General features: G+C 41.2%; 1 protein-coding gene across 7 annotated transcripts in view; it reads left to right on the top strand.

The window, feature by feature from the left end:
* PRKN (parkin RBR E3 ubiquitin protein ligase) overlaps nucleotides 1-25,305 on the top strand; it is a 1,133,456-nt gene that overhangs the window by 93,159 nt on the left and 1,014,992 nt on the right. Inside the window, exon 1 of one of the 7 annotated variants that reach the window (XM_084777802.1) lies at nucleotides 10,323-10,342. The exons of the other annotated variants lie outside the window; for them this stretch is intronic. Within the exon in view, the coding sequence (XP_084633928.1) occupies nucleotide 10,342 (1 nt within the window). The 5' untranslated portion in view covers nucleotides 10,323-10,341. Of the gene's footprint in view, nucleotides 1-10,322; nucleotides 10,343-25,305 lie in introns of those variants that run through there. 7 annotated transcript variants of the gene reach the window in all.

Here is a 25,305-nt window from a genome sequence, read left to right as displayed (position 1 = left end):
TATTCAGGGGGAGGAGGTCCCCCTCAGTCACAGTCATAGGGAAGGGGGATTGGGGTGAAAGTGGGAGGGAGGGAGGAATGGGAGGATGCATGGGATGGGATAGAAAATGAGATGTAACATGAATTATTTTAATTTTCAATAAAAACGTGTTAAAAAAAGAGGTAGACATCAAAGAGAAAGAGGGGGCTATATCTCACTATGGTAGTAGATACCCAATAGATGACTTTACAAGGTTATAAAAAATTTATTTTAAAATTTCAGTATTGATAGTGCCTCAAAATTACATTTTTGTAAATATTTAACTCAAAGTATAAACTTGGCATATCTTCTTCTGGGAAGCGAAAGTCTACAGTTGTCTTACAATTCTTTTAGGACAAATTGGTAATAAGAAAAGACTAAAGACTACTATTCCAAAGGAGAGTTTTGATGATTTAAGCTGTCCAGTATACTCCAGGATGATAGTTTTTTATAGCAACAACAGTAACAACAGCAACAGTAAACTCCACATCAGACACTTACCAGAAGTTCTCTTTCTTTACTAGAACTTGTGCGTGTTCCTGTTGCCCAGAGGCGTCACCACCATGGACTCTCATTCAGGTGTGGCTGTCTTTAATGCTGGGCTTTCAAGGCCTCCAGTGTACACAGCAGGTTAGACTAATCTAGTCCAGTGGTTCTCCTAACACTGTGACCCTTTAATATACTTCCCCACGTTGTGGTGACCCCCAGCCATAAAATTATTTCACTGCTACTTCATAGCTGTAACTTTGCTATGCTTATATATCGTAATGTAAATGTCTGATATGAGGCCTTCAAAGGGGTTGTGACCCAGAGGTTGAGAACTGCTGATGTAGCCATATGCCTAACCCCAGAGCATCATTCAAAACAGAGATGTTTATTAGACAAATCCAGTAGAACTAGATTGAGATCCCGTTGATAAATACGTTCTGTCCACACAAAGAACCAAGAGATGAAGTTTCTCATTTGGTGAGACAGCTTTCATTATTGCTAGATTGCTTCTAAGGTACATGGCATCCCAGGAAGGGAAGTACACTTAACCTATATCAAAGTACAACATAGGTCAGAGTGATTTTTTAAAATTATTAGTTCTCTTTTTATTATTGGACCTATCATTGCTAAGAACTTGTAAGGTTCATTCTCTGTACCATACAGTCAATGGTCCTGGCGACGCTGGCCTTTGATAACTCTGTGCCCTGTACCTGGCTGTTGGCCCTTCTGACCTACCTCTGAGTTCTTGCACTGTCCTCTTGTTCTTGTTCAGTCTCTCGTTCTGTCTTGTATGTTCCTGCTTTTAGTACTCTGACACCCGACTCCAGCTGCTCTCACCCTTCCACAGTCCAGTCGTCATGGTTATGTTTAGTGTCCTCTAAGTGGCCCTGCCCTGAACTCTGGATGTTCACAGTTCAGTGGTGGTGTCCTGTGGGTTTCCTAGCCATGGTGGAGCTGATTTAAGCACCTCTGGTGAGTGCTGTGGGACTGCGATACGTGGTGGACCCTTAAAACTCTTCTAACCCACCCTCTAGTTCTGTTCTATACCAGACTATAGGAGTTTTGGGTTGATTTTTGTTTCTTGTTTTTTGTTTTGGCTTTGGTTTTTTCAAGACAGGGTTTCTCTGTGCAGCCTTGGCTGTCTAGGACTCACTTTGTAGACCAGGCTGGCCTTGAACTCACAGTGATCTGCCTGCCTCTGCCTCCCGAGTACCAGGATTAAAGGTGTGCACCACCATGCCTGGCCCCATTCTATAGTTTTGACTAATATCAAGGTTTTCTCTTTTTATAGACCTTCCCCTCTCTTTTCTCTTTTAATTGTGAATCTTTTAAATGTGTTTGTCAAGTTAACATAAAGCTGTGCATTATAGTGGGAAAGAATTAAGACACATGCTTGGTTTTATTGTTCCATCAAATAATACAATTCATGGTCACATAATCTTCAGGAAAGAAAGTAAATCTCACTTTTAAAAATTATGTCTACTCTATTCTTCATTGATCTTGAAGCTTTGCTACATGGGCATATGTAGATGGAGAATAAACACATAGATGATGAACAGTTCTTTAGACTTTGCGAATGATATCTCAGTCATGCCAAAATGCTTATCAGCACATTACTCAACTATAAAACCCCCAGAGGAACAAAGTGTGGACAGTGCCCAAATAGGCATTGTGTAGCAGAATCTGAAGTAGGTGCTAGAAGATGTATTGCTGAAACAACTATTTATAAATTTTTTAATGAATACATGAATAAATATATCCAATGAGGATAGTAATAGCTTACCTATTTCACATGGCTGTGTTGAAATTCAAATGAGATCCTATTTCTGAAGACTTCTTGTAAACTGTGAAACTATGGACAAATATTTGCAATTATTTCTTTCACTAAAAATGTTTTTTTCTAGTTGCTGTGTAAACCTGAATTATAAGATGAATCAGAAGTCACAGATTTTAAAAGCTGGGCATGGTGACACATGCTTGTAATCCCAGCACTTGGGAGACAGAGGCAGGCGGTTTGATGTGAGTTCAAGACCAGCCTGGTCTACAAAGTGAGTCCAAGACAGCAAAGGCTACACAGAGAAAGCCTATCTTGAAAAACCAAAAAGAATAAAAAAGTCACTGATTTTGATACTTTACAAAGTAAGTATGTGTTGATTCTATGTGCACTACATAGTTATCCAAACTGTCCACTGCAGAAATAGATTAAATGCCACTAAATTAAAGTAACCAAATTTACCCTTGCCTAACTCATGTCATAAAGAGCTTCTCTCTCGGGTAACATTTACCTTCTCAGGTATATAGAAGAGGTGAACATGAGCCTTCCAGTCATTTTTGTTTCCACAGTAGTTAACTGCACTTTCTACATGGGTATTTCTGTTCCCCTTTCCTGTCTGTATCCCTTGGCTGTGTCTTTGAAGCTTGAAGCTCTTTGTGATGGCTTCCAAGCCGTCCTGTGGCACTGGTGCCCTGATATCACCAGGGTGAAATCTTTAGATAGCCTGCTCTCAGGGTTCACTCAAGAGCCAGCTTGTGTTCCCTCCAGAGAAGACTCACCGCTGTCCAGGCCTCACCAAGCCGAGGCCTTTGGGTGTAGGGCAGCTCTTCCACTGAGAGTATAGTTTATGTGGGACGTGAAGTGGGTAATCCACGACCCAGCCATTCCTTCATCACTGTAAGTGTTATGTGTCTCAGAGATCGACTGTGCCATTTACCAGAGGCCACTGTTACTCTTCTCTCTGCTTTACTCACAATGACGCATGCTCTCCAGAGCTCCAGTTAACGCTTGAGCAAACCGTGGGTTGTCACAGCCTTTCATGTGTGCTTCACTGTGGCTTTCATTGTTTTCATTATACTTTGTTCAGACTAGAGCAAGCACCTGCCAGGACACGAACTTCTGTGATACGGATCTAGGTGGTAATTCCGCTGAAAATGGAGGATTCAGATGAGCCGCGGCAGGAAAGTCTGATCAATGGATGCTGCGCTAGTGGCTCATTTCTCCTCTGCCGGTTTGCTTTCTCAGTAGGAAAAAGCTGCAGGACTTCACAGATAGACTAAGGTTGACTTGAAGCTGGAATTAAGATTGCTCCCTTAGATTTTCATTTACTGGTTGATAAGACACTTTGAATCACTTAGAAAAAAAATATCCAGATGGCACCTTTTAGAATGTCCATACTAACCCTAATAGTAACTCTTAGACATAAACACTGAAGGGATATTTTTGCTTTTATGTAAGAAAAAAGTCCATAACAAAATTTTATTCCATTGCTAGTAAAGAATACACAGCTTATTTCAAAAGAGAAGAGAGATAAGTACTTTAAAGTGTGAGTGTTTTAGAGGTGAACTTATATACACACATATATGTATCACATGTACACACATACACATACACGCATCTATGTGTGCAAACTGTCAAAACAGAAAGCAATGATACATTCCCGTGGTATCCCATGCACAATTTATTTGATCAACGTTAAGCTATTATCTTCTGAAACTGAGACGTTCCTAAGTGGCTTCAGTTTTGAGTGTTTACCTGATGCCCACTATGCACAAAGTATTTTGCTAGATGCCAGTAGAGATATGAATTCAGTGTTACTATACAGAAACAAAATCATAGGGCAACAAAATAACAAATGTATAAACATGTGTGTATAAAAGCCAGGGCAGTTTTAATGTAAGATAACAAAAAGAGGATGGGGACCAGATTTCAATGCTGACTGAAAAATGTAAACACAAATGCAAATACCAGCTACAACCCACGTTTACTTTCACTTTTCATGGGCATCACTGCTCTTCTGGAGCCCTGGGAAGCTCAGAGCTGTGTTCACTGTTACTCAGTCGCAACACAAAATAACTGCTCTGCAGCACAGAGAAAAGACTCATAGGTATCAAATTTAAAGATGCATTTTAAAAGGCAACACGATAAAGCACACTTCCTACATGAGCTGGTTAAAGCATACTCAGTATGCTCCCTCCTGCCCGGAGCATAAGAGGAAAGAAACAGACCAGAAAGAAAGAATGCAAGGTGCTAACTAACATGCCTCTGTGTACGCGTGGGGCGAGCTATTCTTTTCTAGGAGTTTCCCATCTTAATTTTCAGAGTATTCCTTAATAGGCATTTATGACTTCAGCACACATACATGATTTATTTACTTATTTATTTATACATAATCCTGAAAAGACAGCAATTTTGTTTTGTTTTTTGTTTTTTGTTTTTGTTTTTGTTCTTTTGATTTTCATTTTGGTTTTTGAGACAGGGTTTCTCTGTGTGGCCTTGGCTGTCCTGGACTCGCTTTGTAGACCAGGCTAGCCTCGAACTCACAGTGATCCACCTGCCTGTATAAAACAGTCTGCCTGTGTTCTAAGAGTTGCCCCGAGTCTTAACACATCATAGAACAATCAATTTGTGTAACAAACAAAAATTCCCACTCCTATATTTTGACAAACCTAGAAAATTCCATGTTTGTAGGGTAAGCAAGAAGGCCTATGGTAGCAGAAGTCAGTGTATGTGTGTACAGTAGTACTGGTGACAGTGGAGGACACTCAGGGAAAAGGTGGTGCCCGCCTGTAGACCCTTTAGCCTGCCTACTTTGAATGAAAATAATGCCAACTATCTGAATGCCTACAGTGTGGTACACACCTTTCTGGGAGCTCTCTTGGTGCCCTGAAGTGTCAGTGCTGATGAAAACTGAACTCTGCATCATGGGGCCAGGGTGGTAGGCATTGTAGCACAGGGCTCTGCCTGGGCCTAGGGCCGGCCCACCTGCCTGGGGGAGGGGTATTACCTTCCAGCCATCCTACTCTGACCAGAGGAACCTTCTTATACTGACCTTAGGTCTCCATCTTACTTGTTTTTCAAGCCATTGATACCACTTGGTCTTTCAGTGAAACTCATTTAGAGCCAGGAATGGTGGCATATGCCTTTAATCCTAGCACTCAGGAGGCAGAGGCAGGCAGATCGCTGTGAGTTCGAGGCCAGCCTGGTCTACAAAGGAAATCCAGGACAGCCAAGGCTAACATAGAGAAACCCTGTCTCAAAAAACCAACCAACCAAAAACAAACAAACAAACAAACAAACAAAAAACCATTTAGTTCAAATAAATTCATACTGGTTTATAATTTGTTTCCAGGAAAAATGTGACAGGTTCCTCTTTGTGATATTGAGAACTGAGGTTATGATAAAATTATTTAATCTTGCAACATAGATAACTGCAAATTTCCCCGCTTTTCTTCTGCATGACAATTCCAGTAAGTACGGTTTTCGTTCTGCTCATTGCGATTGCTGCCATTCTGCGCTTCTCCAGGAAGTGGGGCATTTTGTAATTGCCAAGAGTAGTGTTTGTGAATCCTTAAATACGAATCACTGTAGCCTAATTGATAATTCATTATGCTTATATTTAATCACATATTATGCATATGTAATTATCATATTAATCTATCTCCTGCATAATAACCCAATATAGTGTTTACTCTGATTACCCTTAGCACATGTCTGTGATAGGAAGGGGCTTTTGTTTACTTTTTAGAGTGTATATACATTTTGGTTGCTATCAGATCAAGAAGACACACCAGTATTTAGTCAGCAACAACTGAAACCTCAAAGGTCTTTGTGGTGTGTTTATGCTTTCATTAAAGTATTTAACTGTTTAGTAAAATATACTTTATTAGTATGGAGAACTGAGTAATTCACAGGTTCCATATGCTTGCTTGCCGGTGACTCTTGTAACTCCACAAGTTCCCTTGATACAGCCTTGGAGCTGCTCAGGGTGTGTGTGTGTCGCTAGGACTGGGCGCAGTGCCCATTTCTTGTGCATGAAGCACGCGGTCTAGTGTCTGTGGCAGAGCTCAGCCCTACAAATAATCAAGAATAACATTTTTGAGACTTTAGTCTTAGTCATGTTGTCATCTGTCCTCATTCTCCCTGTATCTCTGGCTCTTTCTTTGTCTTTTAACACACCTTAACCTTTGCAGAGATTTTCTTTATGTCCTAGGGGTGCACACCATCGATTTACTTGCTTTGAAAGCCATCTATTTGCCTCTTGCTGTTGGATTTAATATTCAGGATTTTCATGGTAGCTCTCCAAGCCTCACAGCTATGGCGTTAGTTCTTGGTTCTTTAGGGGAAGATAAGGATAGCAGGGCACTCACTAGGCTGTAGGAGGAGGGGTGCTGGTAGACTGGATGTTTTAGAAGTCCAGACTCTCCTTCCACATTCACCTTTGCCTCTTTCTGAAACACATATAAACTGACTTCTGACCATCCCTCTACAGTGAGTTCTCACAGGCTGAGTCAGCAGGATTGCTATGAGCTATTTCCTCTGAACGGAAACAATCTCTCTTTGAGGGGCTCATAAGACTCAGGGAGCTAGGAGTCATAAGTCCCAGGCTTGTATATGCAGTTAGCGTCTGTTGAGGGGGAAGAGGTACGGGTAGTGGTGTGTGCCTGCAGGTTTGACAGAGGGCTCCAGAGGTTCGGGTTCTATGAGCTCTTAGGCATGCTGAGATGTGTCTTTAGGTCACACAGTTCCTGTAAGTAACCAGAATAAAAATAAAGTTGTGTTCAGAGGAAGTTGGGGTTTTGTTTGTTTTGTTTTGGTCTACCATTGGTGCCCTGTCTGCACCACATCTCCTCACAAAAATTCCCACAAGGACATAACTCAGCTTTGAAACAGTAACAGCTTTTTCTGCTGTTGGTATCAGCTCCATCACTGTGGCCTTGTACAGCGCGTTATCACACGGCTGCCAGGCTGTCCTCTGTGCATCACTGCCTTCTGCCCCAAAGCACAGCTCTTCAGAGCTCTCTCGCTGCTGAGCTTCCCTTTGCTCCCGAGGGTATGAATTTTGGCTGCTTTGTGACAGTGGGGTAGCTACTCAACTTTTCGTGTCCAGCTTTGCTTTTTGCCATGTTGGAGACGATATTAACCCTGGGATTAGGAGGTTAATGCAATAATGGCCTAGAACTAAGGAAGGGCCAGTGTTCACTCCTCTGGTAGTGAACATAATGGCTAACCAGTATTCACCGTTAATCTTTGTTATCATACAAAGATATGTGTGTGTGTGTGTGTGTGTGTGTGTGTGTGTGTGTGTGTGTGTGTGTTTGAAGACTTCCTAATAGAAAGCAAAAGGCACTCACACAGGTTTAGAGAACAAACCTTTGAATACCAGGGCCCTGCATGACTCCTGGGAGACTTTGGGTGGATATTGGTGAGCACATGAATGGAGCCAGACATCTTTCAGTGATGTGAGAAGTGGTGTGAGTGTGCCAGTGAGCTATCACAGGCAAACGGAGATGGGGAGTGTGGTGCACAGTGAGCTATCACAGGCAAACGGAGATGGGGAGTGTGGTGCGCAGTGAGCTATCACAGGCAAACGGAGATGGGGAGTGTGGTGCACAGTGAACAGTGTGTGTCAGGAAAGGTTATGGCTACTATACTCACATAGTTCACATATGCTGAGGTATTTGCAGTTACTGGATAATTTAGACTATTTTCTGATGTGAAAATAGTTATTTACATACTTGATAAAAGAAAGACAAGTCACTGACAAATTAATAAAGTTATTTATCCAATGACTCTCAAATAGTTAAATTGAATATCTTGATAATCCCAACAATATTTTTATAGCAAATATATAAATTATGTCTAGGCTTAAAAAATATTTTGGACCACTGAAAATGATGCTATTTGAACATAAATAAATTCTCTCTATGTAATAATATATTTGTGATTCACATTCTTTTTTCTAGAGTCCAAGAACAAGGAATAGTATCTGGTTATTTTCCTTGCCTAGACTTTCAAATACTCAGCCAAGCTTAAGCTCATTTTAGGGGCAAAGGAAGAATCTTATATTTATGAATTTAAAATGCCAATCTCTATGACTGTTTAAACACTGACATTAACAGTCTTAATTGAGTGCTTATCCACAAAACAGATCTCCCCTCATTTTTTAAGAAGATATTTTAATGGTATAGCAAATCATAGTTTTAGACCCATTGCTCCCTGTCCAGGTCCATTTGATAAACTAATTATTAGCAATTCTTTGCCCAGGTCCTTGACATTCTTCATAGGAACTGAGATTGCTGGGGATTTGGAGCTCTGTTCCCATTCTATGTCTGTGTGGCTCTTCTGAGTGTGCTACATATTTACCTTTAATTTTTTTCCTTTTCTTAGCAGGACGACTTGTGTAATTGGTATCTATTTCCACGTGAGTGCTGAGAGCACTTAATTGTACTCACAGAAAGTTTATGGGTCTCACTGCCTGTAGAAAGATCATCCTCCTAGGATGGCTGTCTTCAAGGAGGGGAGAATCCTGTGAGCGATTGAGCCTCACTGGATGGCTCAGCCAGCAGTAACTGCTGCACTTGGTGGTGCAAGGCCATCGCTATTTACATGAAGCCTTGGAGAGCATGCTTCCTCTCCACCCCCTGTTTTTTTTTTCCCATGGAGTGGGGACAGTACTCCATTTGCATGTGGAGTTTTGTGTGTTTCATTTGGCTTTTTGTTCATTTTTAAAATATACTATGAGTGGAGGGAAAAGAGGCTCCAGGGGTTAAGAAGCACTGCTCCATAAATTAGCCCTTACTACTCTAGCATTGTATAGAGGCTTTGCTGGTCTTTATAGCATTATCTAATCGCTAAACTCTGTCTAGCTTTTGCCACATAGAATGGCAAACTTCAGTCCAGCAACACAGTTTGATAAGTGATAAGCAACAGAACTTTGTTTCTAGTTTCCGAGGGTGGGAGGGTCTAGGTCAGGGCCCAGCAGGCTTCATCATTAAACTCCATCCTTCTTGTCCCAAGATGATGTGTTGCATGCTGCATCTTTAGGCAGGGGAGGCCATGTGCCCTTCTCTGGCAGAAGATGGAAGGAAAAGTGCAGAGGTGAAGACAGACTGACTTGCCTTTTAGAGCTGAGTTAAGCTCCTCCATGTAAGCAGAGCTGCATGGTCTCCTGACACTGCCACAACCCTGACCAAGTTTCAGTTTGGTGGCAACAGACATTAAAACCATGGGAACCTAACCCCAGCACTCGGGTAGGCAGAGGCAGGCAGACTGCTGAGAGTTCAAGGCCAGCCTGGTCTACAGAGGACAGCCAGAGCTACCCACAGAAACCCTGTCTTGAAAAACAAACAAACTAATAACCATGGGAACCATAGTGTCCCAGGCCCCACCTTCATATGTGGCTAGAATGTCTAATAAAAGACGTGAAGACAATGGTTCTCCCTATTTCTGAATTTGATATACTCTGCTGTTCCCAGCTATAAGCTGTAAGCTTTGCTGTAAGCCTTTGAGAGCCACCGAATCCCAAACATTCCGCTGTGTCCTGTGTGGGATTCACAGCTTATGAGTAAACCATCTGAGCTATTTGATTTGAACTCCTTTCATTCAGATGCAAAGGAGGAGGAGTTTAGGAGCTGGTTTTAAGATTAGAACTTGAACTGATTCCTAGGATTGGATTTCTAGTCATAGCTCCTTGTCTTTTCCTTTAGAGCCACTTGGCCTGTCTTTTTGATTGTATACATCAACTTTTAAACAATGTACAACTATTACAGTGTTTTATGTTCAGGATTTTTTTTTAAAGCAAACATTTGGATCAGTTTTGTTTTTTTTACAGAGAAGTTATTTTATTTTTTCTCTTACTGAAAATAGATGTTTCCCACACAATATATTCTAATTATGGTTTCTTCCTCCTCTACTCCAAGTTCTTCCTCACCTCCCCTCTCACAAGAAAGCAAACAGCCTTTTAAGAGATAATAATAAGATGTCCTCACCTCTATCCCCGTTTCCTGGTAGGTGCAGACTTTCATGGGACCTGTCCCTTGGGCTAGTGTCCGGTAATAAGTGAGTATATACCATTTGACTCTTTCTGCTTCTGGGTTAGCTCACTCATTATGATCATTTCTAGTTCAATCCATTTGTCCACAAATTTTGGAAAATCCTTGTTTTTAATAGCTGAGTAGTATTCCATAGTGTATATGTACCACAGTTTCTTTATCGATTCTTCTACTGAGGGGCACTTAGGCTGTTTCCATGTTCTGGCTATTATGAATAAGGCTGCTATGAACATGGTTGAGCAAATTTTCTTGTTGTGTGCTGGAGCATCTTCTGGGTATACTCCTAGGAGTGGAATAGCTGGGTCTTGAGGAAGCCCTATTCCCATTTTTCTGAGATAGCACCAAATAGATTTCCAAAGTAGCTGTACTAGTTTCCATTCCCACCAGCAATGAAGGAGTGTTCCTCTCTCTCCACATCCTTGCCAGCATGTGTTGTCACTTGAATGTTTGATTTTAGCCATTCTGATGGGTGTAAGATGGTATCTCAGAGTTTTTGTCCTATTGAGACTCTAGATGAGGAAAATATAGAGGATAGGCAAGTAGGGGGACCCAGAGGGTCCTAGAAACCTACAAGAAGAACATTATGATGGCTAGATCTGAGCCCAGGGATTCTGCTTGATCTAAGGCACCATCCATGGACAAAACGGGCAGTCATCATCAAACCCCTACCCAGATCTAGCCAAGGGACAGAACATTCTCCACAGCTAAGTGGAGACTGGGGACTGACTTTCACAGGATCTCTGGTGCCCCATATTTGGCCATGTCCCTTTGTTGGGGAGGCCCAATGGCACTCGGAGGAAGGATAGCGGTCTACCAAGAAAAGACTTGATACCTTAGCACCATATTCAGGGGGAGGAGGTCCCCCACAGCCACCGTCATAGGGAAGGGGGATTGGGGTGAAAGTGGGAGGAAGGGAGGGTTGGGAGGATGCATGGGATGGGATAGGAAATGAGATGTAATAGGAATTATTTTTAATTTTCAATAAAAATGTGTTATTATTAAAAAAAAGAGATAATAATAAGATAAAATAAAATATGAGATGATAAAACAAAAACTAACACATCGGAATTAGACAAAACTAATAGACAGGAGGAAAGTAGCCAAAGAGAAGGCACAAAAATCAGAGACCTACTAGTCCACACACTCAGGAATCCCATATAAACAACCGGAAGCCATGATATCTACACAGAGGACCTGCTGCAGACCATGCCGTCCCTGTGCATGCTCATTAGTCTCTGTGAGTTCAACCGAGCTTAGGCCATGGCGGTTTAGGGGGCCTGTTTTCTTGGTATCCTCCACTGCTTCCCCTCCCTCAATAAGATAGCGGTAAGACGTTCAGGACTGTTAACTTTTGAAGCTAGAACAGCCTAGTAATACAGAAAATCGTGCAGCTTTCATGTATTTGAAGGCACAGAGACATGGTTTTTATTCCACTCTATTTGCTTTCTATGTAAATACATTTAAGGCTTACTTTTACAAGTTTTAAGACCTATAAGGCAGCCTAAACCTTGCAGATGAACAGAGCTTCCCCCTATAAGACATGTTTGCATGCAATTCCTGGAGGCCAACATGTCACGCTCCGCTTACTGATAGTTGGGCATGCAATGTGCGAAATGTTTAGCAATGCTGTCAAATAGACTTCTATGTTATTTAGGCTTTACAGAGATGGATTTACCCATGTAGAATTTAATGTCTTGATTTTTATGGTTAACATTTTATATTTATAAATAACTCAAACATTTATCTTGTCTAGTTTGCTTATTTCTATTCAATAACAACAACAACAACAACAACAACAACAACAACAACACACACACACACACACACACACATACACACACACACATGAAGGTCAGATAATAACTTGGAGATATCTGTTCTAGCCTTCGACCATGTGGTTCCAGGGATTACCTCAGCTCCTAATGCTTAACCTCATTTGCTCCCACCCTCCCACTGAGACACCTTCCTGGACCCCTACACCAGATCAGTTTTTTCTTTAACAGCCTCATGTGAGTGAGAGACTCTGCTTAACTCTGAAGATACATGTTATTTTTCTGCCCTGCTCCATCTCCCTATGGTCAGTCTTTGCAGTCCAGTTTTCACCACCTCTTTACTGTTTTAGCAAAAATAAAGTGGATGAAATTATACAAATAATTCACTTAAGCTATTTATTTTTACTCAAATCTGTTAGTTGAAGAAAACTATTGAAATCCAAGTTTGATGATTTCTTTTTACAAAATCTATAACAACATTTTTATAAATCATTTTGTAAGAAAATTGGTTTCTTTTTCTCCTTGGACTATGACAGTGGCAAATTCGAAATTTGGTTTCTGTTCCCACATTTCCATTAATTACCTTAAAACAACCTTGAACAATTTCCTGTTCGGTTTAAGTGATCTCTCAGAAAATTCTCCTCAAAAGTAAGTCATACATGAGTGCATCTGATGCCATCTTTCACCCTCACTTAACCTCTTCTATTTCAGGTGCTTGGTATTCTTAGGGGAGCAGAAATCAAATTTATATTAGCCTCAGCTTGTCTTAATACATTTAATCTTCTTATTAGCCTTGTGGTGGCCTCTTAGCTTGGAAGCGACACACACTCCTTGAACCTGCTGCGGTGCCATGGGCTCTTCTAGGAAGAGCCGTTTCTGATGTTGACCCTGTGCCTATGCCAGGGAACACGAAACACTGATGATCAATTCTGCGCGCTTGCACGCTTGCTTGCGCGCTTGCTTGCATCTTAGAGCGCCTTTGATACAAACTGCTGAGTGACAGGCATCTTAGTTTTGAAGGAGCCATTCCTGAGGAAACGGGGAAGCGTGGCAGTTATTTCCCGGTTCTGTGGAGTTGGCTGGAGCGAGCACTGACTGACTGAGCCCTGGCTTTCTCACCTCCTGTGACCTAACTGTAGACACAGTCAGCACGTTCCTGTGAGGATGGGACCCGCCAGTGCCATCTCAGCTTATTTCTTTCCCAACAGAATCCTGTGGTCCATCTCAGATTATTAGGTTCTTTAAAGCTCTTTCTCCTCTGTTCCTGGTATTTATGGAACATTCTATAAATTCTCTACCTGCCCTCTTGTTTCCACCTAGATGGGGGCTACATTGAGCCCAAGCATCTGTTCCTTCTCAGCTTTATTCCCAATTGTCAGCATCTATGTGGTGTAAGCGTGCCTTGCCCTTTAGCCTATCCTAACAGGTCTGAGAAGGTGTTAAAATAAGATATATCTTACTGGGCAAGTTGTCTAAAAATAGACACAATTTTCCTAATCCATGTTTAACTCATGTTATGGGTTTTTACTCACCAGTGAAGGTACTGGGAACATATGGACAAATAAGATGGCATGCCACAAATAGCTCTGATTCTGGAAGAGGGGAAAGCATAAAGTGTTAGTTATAGTATAAATTAAATGTGGTGTGTGCATGTATGTGTGCATGTGTGTGCGCATGTGCGTGTGTGCGTGTAAGTGTGTGTATGTATGTGTGGTGTGTGTGCATGTGTGTGTGTATGTAAGTGTGTGTGTGTATGTGTGGTGTGTGTGCATGGGTGTGTGTGCATGTATATGTGCATGTGTGTGTGCATGCCTCTGTGTGTGTGCCTCTGTGTATGTGTATGCCTGCGTGTGAGTGTGTACGTGTGTGTCTAACATAAAAGCTTGCAATAACTACAGTGATTGGAATTCAATAGAAAAGAGATGAATATAGTCTTGAAGGAAAACTTAGTATATGAATGGGACATAAAATGTCATTCAAAGTAGAAGAATCAGAGTGTTTGGTGTGTGCCCTGCAGCTAACGACACGCATCTGAAGGACTGGAAACGCAGGACTGCACAAAGCGAGGAGAGGCAGCAACGGCGGGCTCGGTTCCCTGATTCCTAGAGCACAGGCAGAGTTAAAGAAGATGTAATACCTGGTGTTTCAGACAGGGAAAGTTGGTCGGAGAGTTTTGGGGAAACTGATTGAAGAGCCAGGTTGATTGTCAGTCTCGTGCCTTATGTTTGTATCATATTGAAGTTTTGGAGCTTACATTCATTTACTTTTTGTAAAATTTGTTTTTCTTTTCCTGAGGGAAAAAAAGGGAACATAAGTTAGGTTTGAATGGGGTTTGGGTGGTTTTTCTTAAGATAAAATAGCTCTTAGAAATTTTGCATTTTGATGAGATGAGTTTAAATGAACCAAATGCAATCAAATGAACAGCCCTTAAAATACACTGTGTGTGAAAAATCAAATCAAGAATGCTCAGAGCAAAGCATTTAAGGTTCTAGTATATTGAAACCATTTGAGAAAATATTCAAAACGATGAGCAAATAGAATATGTGATCAGGTTTTATAATTTAATATGGATATGTTGCTCTATCTTTAGCACTAGTCCTTTATTAAATATATCGCCCTGAAGATATGGACACATTATTTACAAAATAATATTATTTTTAGTGTAAGAGATTTCACATTCTTTGTTTTAATGTGTAAAAAGTATAAAAACTTTAAAATGGGTAATAAATATATATTCAGCCTGAGGAAATAGCCCATGTTAAACTTTGGACTCCTGAGTCTCTTTGAAGCCTGTACACAATATTATTTTTAAATATGAATTTCAACAAGAAAGGCTTTTACTGCATGCACACACACACACAAACACACACATACACACATGCACGTGCACACACTCACACACATGCACATGCATGCATGCACAACATGCACACACGCATGCATGCATGCATGCTCACAGCACAGACACACAGAATTTTGTACATGGTTTTTATTTAGTAGTAGCTAACAATTAGGTTTGAGGTTACTATATTAATTGGATAAATAAATTATTCATTTATTTAAAGGCTATTTTTATTCTTTTCATTTATTTCTTTAGACATAGTCCTATAAATTGAATTGTCTCAAAGAACTTTGTATTAATCAGTTTGTCATATATCTATAACCAAAATTATTTCTGGAAGGTTCTGTGTTCCTTAGAGAGAAAGTAGCTGGAATTTGTTTGCAGACACCCACCAGTGCATAGCTATCCTGCATTATAATCATTTTGATAATTTTAGAATTCAAATTGCTGTCTTTTTTGTGTGTAATTTGGTTGCTTTTCCTGCTTTGCCATTAATCATTATTTTTCTTATCTGTCTATATCTTTGTTTGTTTTCTATTTTGTTACTTTTCATATTGTCAGAGCTCTTTATAAATTAAGATAGAACTCTTTATTTGGTTTTGATCATTCTTCAACTTGGTCAGTCTCTCTTAATTTGTGTTAGTGTAACTGAAATGTTAAAATGTAGGCAGTTAGTGTTGCATCTTCTTTTTTATCTTTATTTCATCCCGAAGGTCATGTTGAAAATTAACGGTATTTATTTTGCCACTTCTGGGAAACAGCCCAGAAACTGGTGGTAAATCTTTAGTCACTTAGATACCCAGAGGGCTATCCCATCCCATCCAGTTCTCTGACGGAAAGTGTACAGTTTATTTAAGAGAAGACATGCTTACCTGGAAGTCTGTAGCACTGGGTGTGTCATCTGGATGCTTACCGGTGGCTGCTATTGCTTCTGTATTTGTATCTTGACCCTCATTCAAGTCTGAGGACCTAATGCAGTACTGTTTTTAACTCCCTAATATGCAAATTCTTGCTTGATTTTCAGTGTTTCTAAATAGCATGTCTCCTGAGATTTGATTAATAAAGTCATTAATAATTATGTGTAATTTTAGGCAATCTGATGGCAAAGAGTAAGAGCAAGTTAGTGGAGGGCACTACCTACACCCATAGCTAAGGAGGAGCCATGTATGGAGGACATCTGCTTATTAGGATAGGGTGGCTGCTAAGAGGGCAGGCTCGTGCCGAGAGAGAGATAGCTGAGGCTGAAGGAGCAAATGCAATTCAAACCATTCACAGCCAAGTAAGCCCAGAAGATGGATTTTAACTCTATTAGAAAGTGATGGGTCAGACCAAGATAATTTACACCAAGTAAAGAGGTACAACCAAGCTTACGTTTCTGAAGCTGGAGAGAAGTCTTAGCAGTCAAGAGTCCTGCCACCCCTGAAGAAGAGAGGACTTCGCTTTCCATAACCCACAGTGCGCTGCTCTTAGCCTGAAACTCCAGCCCTATGGGATCTGACACCCTTTTCTAGCCTCCATGGGCACCCAGGTACACCTGCTAATACACACACACACACACACACACACACACACACACACAGAGAGAGAGAGAGAGAGAGAGAGAGAGAGAGAGAGAGAGAGAGAGAGAGAGAGAGAGAGAGAGAGAAAACCAAAATAAATCTTTTTGTAAGAGTCACATTTCATGGCAAGAAAACTGTATAAAAGAATGTATTCACATGTATGATATAAGCAATCATAATTTTGAATGCTAAAATAATTAAAACTCAGAATAATATATATCATGCATCCCTTATTTTATTTTTATTATATAAATATTTTTGTTTGTTTTTCGAGACAGAGGTTCTCTGTATAATAGTCCTGGTTATCCTGGACTCTTTGTAGACCATGCTGGCCTTGAACTCACAGAGATTCACCTGCCTTTGCCTCCCAAGTGCTAGGATTAAAGACATGCACCACCATGCCCAGCTTCTTTTTTGGTTTATTTTAAGGCAGGGTATCACTATATAGCTCTGGCTGTCTGGGAACTCATTATGTAGACCAGGCTGGCCTCAAACTCACAGTATCCACCTTTCTCTACCTCCTGAGTTCTGGAATTAAAGACATGTGCCACCACTCCTGGCTGCATTCTTCATTTTATGAAAGAAGTGAAATAATATATATATATATATATATATATATATACACATATGTATATGTATATGGGTGTGTGCATTTCACAAATTGTGTAGATAAAAGTATAAAAGAATACTAACCACATTTATAATTACCTGGAAAGGATAAGGGATAAAAATGAAATCATTAAAGAAGGTGATAGAATTCTTATTAAAATGCTGAAACAACCTCACTTTAACTCCTACTAAAAGCATGTGACTCATTTACTTAGCATTATTGACATGAATGGGTAGGTACATTTATAACAAGAAGGAAAATAGACAAGGAGTTGGAACTAGTTGGAAGGTTGATGAAAGGAAGAGGTCTCAGGAATACAAGAATCTGAAAATGATCTGGTCTCCAGAGAAGAGACAGATGTGGACACCTGTCATTTCATCAGGCCATCGTGGTTTTCTAGCACTCAACAGACATCTCCATAACTGCATAGATTTCAGTGTTTCTGATGATGTTTGTTGACTGCAATCTGGGCTTTGAAGATATTGTATCAATTTTAGAGATGTTTTTGAAAAAAAAAACACGTACCCAGTTAATACATACTCATGAAACTGAATGGATAAATATTAGCTATTGGTATAGACTGTAATGTACACGAAGAGAAACACCAGTGTAAAAAGCAATAGCAGGACATATGCATGGTTTCTAGTCACGAAGCCAATAGACAAGTGAAAACCTTTCCTGTACTGTGATCGATTACCTTAATAGACTGCTTTCTCTGGAACCTAATCATAACCCTTCAATAATGGTAGCAAGGGAATGAAGTCACTGCTCATGTGGTTGACAAGTCATGTCTGTCCCTTTCAGAACCATATTAGCTGAGAATGAATTACATGTGAATAGAAATAAAAGTTCAATGACAGTAGTAATGGCCTGAATGCTCATAGACAAGGTAGTTGAATATGGAAAAAAGCGAAAGAAGATCATTTAGCCACAGTCACAACCTGGGTATCAATAGGTGACAAACTTATGGAACGGCAGGGAAGGCATCTTGGCCTCCATTTGAAGCATCGTTCAAGCCTGGGGATGCGGCTGGAGAGTGACCATTGTGTGGGACAGAGCAGAATGGCGGGCACTGAGGAGGTCAGTGCCAGGCCACATGCTTCATCAAATGGGCCCCGGGCCGCTGTCTGTTGTACTGCACCCTGTGAGGGTAGCCTTGCCAAACGGCCCCACTTTAGTTTATATGTGACAGTAACGGTCTCATGCATTGGTTTTTCTTTTGTTTTTTTGAGGCGTGGTCTTGCTGTATAATTAAACCAATCTAAAACTCTTGCTCCTCCTGACTTAGGACTCCTGAATGCTGGAATTATCTATGTATTTGTGTATCTACACATTCAATATAATGTGATAGAGGCAAAAAAAAGAAGACTATTATTAAACTAACTCACTCATACACACGCATGATGTGTATACACACACACACACACACACACACACACACACACACACACACACCCCTACTCTAGTTTTGTGTCTTCTGAACACTTAACAGAGATCTTCTCTTGGTGAGTAGCTCTTACCACATGTACTGTACCTATGTTATCTTCCAGGTTGCTACCTGTTTTGCTTACCTGTCTCAGCATAACACAGCACGGTTGACAGCTTTGGTCCTGTGGGCAGGAGTCCACTCACAGGCTTTTGCCTGCCTTCAGGGTCCTCTCCAGGCTGCCAACTTCTTCTCCACCAAATGCCTCATACTTGTTTAAAAAGGCTTATCAACCTCTTTCTGCATTTTGTGACATCTCTTATGATATACTCAGGAAGAAAGCAAACAGCTTAGGTTGTGTTGACAGCTTTCCAGGGGACACTAACCTTATATGGCTTTCATTGTCAATAAATATTTATAGTAGCGTTGGCTTATTTGCTCCTGATTTAGAACATCATGTGCAGTCCTTTGTGTACCTCCGCTTTCTCCTGTCATAAACTGTAGCCACGTACTAAAATTGGATAACTTTTCCTTCCACATATGATAAGCTTATTAAAGTCCAGAATTCTTTTTAGACTAATACTCTTTTCTTTTACTTAATCTAAAATATGCTTCAATTTTTATCCATTTTTTTAAGCTTTTATAATTAAGATTTTAAAAACTATTATTTAGAAGTTATATGTATGTGCACATACTCATGGATGCCAGAGGTGTTAGCGCCATTGGAACTGCAGTCACTGGCAGCTGTGAGCTGCCTGGCTTGGGCTCTAGGAACCACACTGGGGGCCTCTGTAAGCGCAGGATGAGATCCTAACTACGTGGTCATCCTTCCAAACCCCAGTTTTTGTCTTGAATACAGACTTCAGAAACTGGTGTTTGTTTGTTTGAGACAGGGTTTCTCTATGTAGCCCTGGCCATCTTGAACTCACTTTGTAGACCAGGCTGGCCTCGAACTCACAGAGATCCACCTGCCTCTGCCTCCCAGAGTGCAAGAATTACAGGTAGATGCCATCATGCCTGGATCCAGACTTCAGAAACTTTAATAATGAAATTTCAGTGGGGTTTTCAGATCAAACTGTGGTTTTGTTTCCTTATATTTTAAAATATTTTCTAGCATGTTTCTTTAAAAAATGGTATATTTTGGCTATACTTTCAAATACAAAATTTGACTTTATTAGATGTAATTGACACCTATTTCTGCTAAAAGTAAGGAGCAGTGGAAAAGATTATAATCAGATAATGCTTAACAGCTTTTCTTTACTTAGCTAATTAGTGTAAGTTTGTCTCCAATTTTTGATTTTCATTAATTTAACTGATGAATGAAATTGCTTGGAAAGCCAGCAACTTTTTTTTTTTTTTTAGCTTTTAAATCTGGCATTCTACTAAAGTCTTGGGTTAAAGGCTAGTTTAGTGGTCAAGTTAGAATTGAATATATTTTATTTTCTGTATCACACTCTCAAGGTATATTTAAGACATTTCTTCTGTATCACTATAGAGATCACTTGGCCCCTCACTGTATGTAACTCTTGTCATTACTGACCACAGCAGCGCATGTTTCCCTGTGTTTGGACACATGCAGCACAGGAGGGGCTGCTCTCCGCGCTGCGTCTGCCGTGTTATCTTCCCCACAGAGCTCACCCCTGCATAATTGTGTTCCATTGTTTCCCTTAATAAGTCATCCATTCTGTATGCAGAGTTCTGTTCCATGATCCATGGACTCGTTACATTGCAGTCTCCCTTGGGAACTGGGGGCCTCCTTTGGTGGAGACCTTCCCTTCGAGATCCGTATGCTTAAAGTGAAGGAGCCGTCACCACTGTCCACCTGTCCTCAGCTGCTCAGCTCCAGGCAACACCTGGTTCTCAAAAGCTCCTGAACCTCCTGCTTTGGGGTGCTAGCATGCTTTCTCCTACATGGCTTTTGTCATCTGCTGACTGGCCTCTTGTCCCCTCCTTTCCCTGACCACCATGGTAAGGATTTTATCACCTCCTCACATTTTTTTTCTCCAACTCTGCTACCTTTCTCTGGAAGTCGTTCCATACGTGAACAGCCTCTCAGCACCCCCAGCCTCCATGCCTTAAGCTGTTCCCCTCCAGTGGCCTTTCTTCTTACCCTTCTGAACTGAACAGATTGGGGGTAACAGGGCCAAGCTGGGCATCTTCAAAACCCACAAACAGAGACCCTGACAAATAGCTCTTGTCCGTCAACCTTCACAGAGGCCTGTGCTTTCCTTGAGGTTCCCTCTTCCCTCCCACGCCTTCTCTCAAACCTCCGTGCGTCATTACAAGCTGCAACCTTATCATCTTTTCTCAGATGCTTTTCCTCCATTTGTAACCACACACCAAACTAGCATGAGAGAAATTATTCCATGAGAAATACTTGCACTATTAAACTATTAGTAGTAGACCCCAAAGAGCTAAAAACTTGCAGGTTTCTCATAATGGGGAAGGAAAGGCTAATGCATAGTGCCAGCCAGGGGAGGAACTTGCCTCAGAATAAGAGATTTCACATAGTTCTTTCATCTTATCCAGCTACTTTGCAGAATAGAGTAGAGCTGAGCCAGTAATGGGTCAAAGTAGGAGGAGAGGGATTTTGACTAGGGCTTACAACTAAGCCTCTTGGCCTCTATTTAAGGGTAAACTTCATGTGAGGTCCCTGAAAACAGACTTGGGGGTTGCTGGACTTCTTTGTTCTTTCCAGTGTACCACAGTGAATACATTCCCTTTTCCTGCTTTAAAAAAATTATCTCTTCAATTGGTATATTGGGGATGAGTGGCAAACCTAGTTTGGTACTACCAAAGCCCTGACTTTGACCCTAAAACCTTTATTAATACATTTTAATTTTATTGTGATTACCATGTGAGTGCATAACTAAGCAACTGGGGTGTTTCTTCTCTTGTTTTCCCACATTGACACTGATTTCCTCTTCCCTTCCCTTCCTTTGATTGCCTTCCCTTCCCTTCCCTTCCCTTCCCTTCCCTTCCCTTGCCTTCCCTTCCCTTGCCTTCCCTTGACACTGGTCCCCTCCCCTCCCCTCCCTTTCCCCTCCACTCTCCTTCCCTTCCCTCCCCTCTCCTTCCCTCCCCTCCCCTTCCCTTCCCCTCCCCTCTCCTTCCCTTCTCTCCCCTCCTCTCTCCTTCCCTTCCTCTCTCCTCTCCTTCCCTTCCCTCCCCTTCCCTTCCCCTAATCCCCAACTCTCTTTCTCTGCTTTCTAAGTGGTAAGCTATGTTAGGGTAGACTATCAGCAGACAGTATACAGTCACATCAGTCGATGGCTTTCCACTTGGGAGTTTGCACCTTTTTGCTTTGTGGGTTTACACAAGCATCATTGTGCTTCTTCGTTGGTTCTCTGGCTTCACATCCCACCAGTGTTTGTTCCTCTGCTTCCTGGCACCTGACGGCCATGCCTTAGACCTCACTGATACTCAGTGTAAGGACACTGAGCACTCACTGTTTCTTTCCCTTTTCCATTCTCAAGACCTCCTCTCTCACATCAGAACCCTGTTTATGTACTGAAAATTTTGTTCCTTCTGCCAATCATGTATCCCGAGACTCCTGCTGTGTTGGGGGCACAGGGGTCCTTGTCCTCCCAGAGAAGCCCTGAGAGAAGCAGGATGTCAGTCATGCAGGTCTGCGGAGAGAACATCAAACACTTGCACTCTGTCCAGAAAGCTGGGAGTGGAGGTGGGTTGCTAAGGATCTGGTGACATTTTCGCTGTCTGTGGAGGCAGGCTTCACCCCAATGTCCCAGAATGCTTATCCCAGACTCTTCTCTCCTTAGACCATTACCCATCTTTAGGGAAGATGTCACAAGTATTTTATGGCCTTCTGACCTCTATGCTAATGGTCAGAGACCACACTAGACTCTAGGCCTCTTAGCTATAGAAGCCCCTCATGATGACCTGTATTTTCTTTCTATGTAGTCACACCTTCAGCTTTGTTGTGTACCTGGAATTGGACTGATTGCTGCCTGGAAACCTTTCTCCAAATTGTACTATTTTAGATATGCTGGCATTAGATTCCCTGAAATCTGATTCAGGATGACTAAGTCAGTTTGCACTGGGTTTTCCTTCTTCTTCTTCTTCTTCTTCTTCTTCTTCTTCTTCTTCTTCTTCTTCTTCTTATTATTATTATTATTATTATTATTATTTTTTTTTTTTTTTTTTTAATTTTTAATTTTTTGGTTTTTCAAGACAGGGTTTCTCTGTGTAACAGCCCTGGCTGTCCTGTACTCACTTTGTAGACTAGGCTGGCCTTGAACTTACAGAGTGAGTACTGGGATTAAAGGTGTCCGCCATCATGCCCGGCCTGGCTACAGGTTTTATTTTTATCTCTTACATGCTATGTCTCCCTGTCTGACCCCTGTAGAGACCCCTCACTACTGAATCTGACTTCCTGTCCTATATACTAGTGGTTCTCAGCTTCCTCATGTTTCAACCCTTTGATACAGTTCCTCCTATTGTGACCCTAACCATGTTGTTGTTGTTGTTGTTGTTGTTGTTGTTTGGGATTTTCAAGACAGGCTTTCTCTGTGTAGCTATGGCTGTCTAGGACTCCCATTATAGACCAGGCTGGCATTGAACTTACAGAGATCCACCTGCCTCTGTCTCCTGAGTGCTGGGCCATAAAATTATTTTCATTGCTACCTCAGAGCTGTAATTTTTCTCCTGTTATGAACTGTACTAAAAACATTTGATATGCACATGGTTTTAGATGACCCCTGTGAAAGGGTCATTTAATCCCCCCAAAAGAGTTGTGGCCCACAGGTTGAGAACCACTGCTGTAAACAGATTGTGTTGTGCTGTTGCCCTCATCCACCCAAGACTCTGCCCTTGACTCCACTCCCTTCTCCACCCCTTGCCCCAGTTTATGATCTCTGTGTACTCTCTGGGGCCCTGAGATCCTGTCAGCATCACTGGTATTGCTGGGCGTGGCGAAACCAAGGGTGCAGCTTGGCCAGCCTTGTCTGAACCGGCCTTGCTGGGCTTGGCCCTGACCCTGGCCTCCTTGCTGAAGCACTGCGGTCTCCCCCTCCTGAAACCTCATTTTCCACCCACTTTTATCATCTTCCCTACTTTGATGCCTTTTCTGGCTGGAACCTAACTAACTTCCAAATGTTAAAGTTGCTCATAGCTTGGCACCAGGTCCTTTTTAGCATCCTTTTGCATCACATTCCCATGGCTTTAAAAACCATCTATATGCTAATAACCCCTAAATTTATATCCTCAACCTGCCTCTCCCCTCAGTGGTCTTGTCTCATTTATCCAAATTACTTACTTGACAACCCCATGTGGGTGCTTCTCAAACATCTGAAATGTAATATACACAAAACTAAACTCTTGCTTTCTCCCGTGCAAACCTATTTCTCTACAAATCTTCCCCGTATCAGTAAGAGGCACTCCATTTTGAACAATTCCTGAAGTAGAAAAAAAAAAGGTTTGTGTTTTAACCTGGCCTCTCCTTCAGTGCACACACAGTCCAGCCACACAGACTTGGCTAACCTGCTGAATAATCTTCATTTACCTGCATTGGTGTAATAACCCAGTGTCTGTCACCTTGCTGCCTTTCTTTCTGTAATATGATAGTCAGGACAATAGTAAGTTATTAATTAGCCCTTGCCTTCAATGCTAAAGCACTCTTTCACCCACATTGCCCTTGGTACTTTAGATCATTCTGTGGCCAGTAGGGTCATGCTTGACCTGACCTTGCCCTCTGTTTCCCACTCTTGCCCATGGTCACCTCAGTCTTTCTATGTGGAGGTCAGTTTTGCAGCACAGAGAGCTTGGATTCCTTACGCATGCCATTCTCTCTGTGTTATACTTTCCTTCTTCCTGTTCACGACTAGACTCTTTTCTATTCAGAATTTTGTTTAAATCTCATCTTCAGTTTACTTCTCTAATCACTCTATTTGGTAGGATACCTACAATAGCATTATATGTTATTTCCTTCCTAGCATTTCCCATGCCTAATTATCTTTTCGTATATTTGCTTCTGTATTGCTTTTCTTCCATTACACCTGAGTTCCATCACTACATACCCACTGCTGAGAACAAAACAAGCATTGATAATTAGTAAATGAATGTGCAACTTGATTTGTCAATCTCCACAGCCAAGGAAATCATCAAAGATTGCAGGGGGGAAAAGGATAAATGAAATTGATCTGTATGTGACTAGTGACTAGCTCTGCACTCAGTAGAAACATTAGCATCTTCCATGTGATTTGTACATGGGTGTCTTCACATTAGAGTAGCCCATTATGTGTGTCTCAGCCTATGGTAATACTTCACAATCACGTGCATAGAAAAGTAAAAAAGGATAAGGGGATAGTGCCAAGAATTCCTTGCCCTATTCCCTGCAGTGAGCCATTATTTTTATAATCAAAAGGACTGATAATGATTTTTAACAGCAATAGAAGTGTCTGAATAACTGTGCATTTCTAAGAATGCAGTTATTCACTTTTGTTCTTTTTTAATGTTTTGAATAAATTCCTTAAATTTTATTTAGCTTGCTATAGGCTGGAAGTTGGGTATATTTTCCAGAAAATTGTTTGATCAGTAATGAATCTTTACCTTTACATTGTATGTGTATGACAGGGAAGGGACAGGGTCTTGCTGTGTAGTTCAGACTGGTTAGGAATTGAGAATCCTCCCACCTTAGTGTCAGGTATGCTTAGATTACAGGTAAGCATGGCTGAGCCTAGCTGCAGCAATGTTAATATCTTGTTTAATTAGTATATACTATTGCAGTTTGTTTTTCCAGGTGA

This window comes from Acomys minous (assembly GCF_964271855.1).
Source record: "Acomys minous genome assembly, chromosome: 3".
In the NCBI taxonomy this organism is placed as follows: Eukaryota; Metazoa; Chordata; class Mammalia; order Rodentia; family Muridae; genus Acomys; species Acomys minous.
The sequence above is the reverse complement of the archived record's forward strand: the minus strand, read 5'-3'. Positions and strand labels throughout refer to the sequence as shown.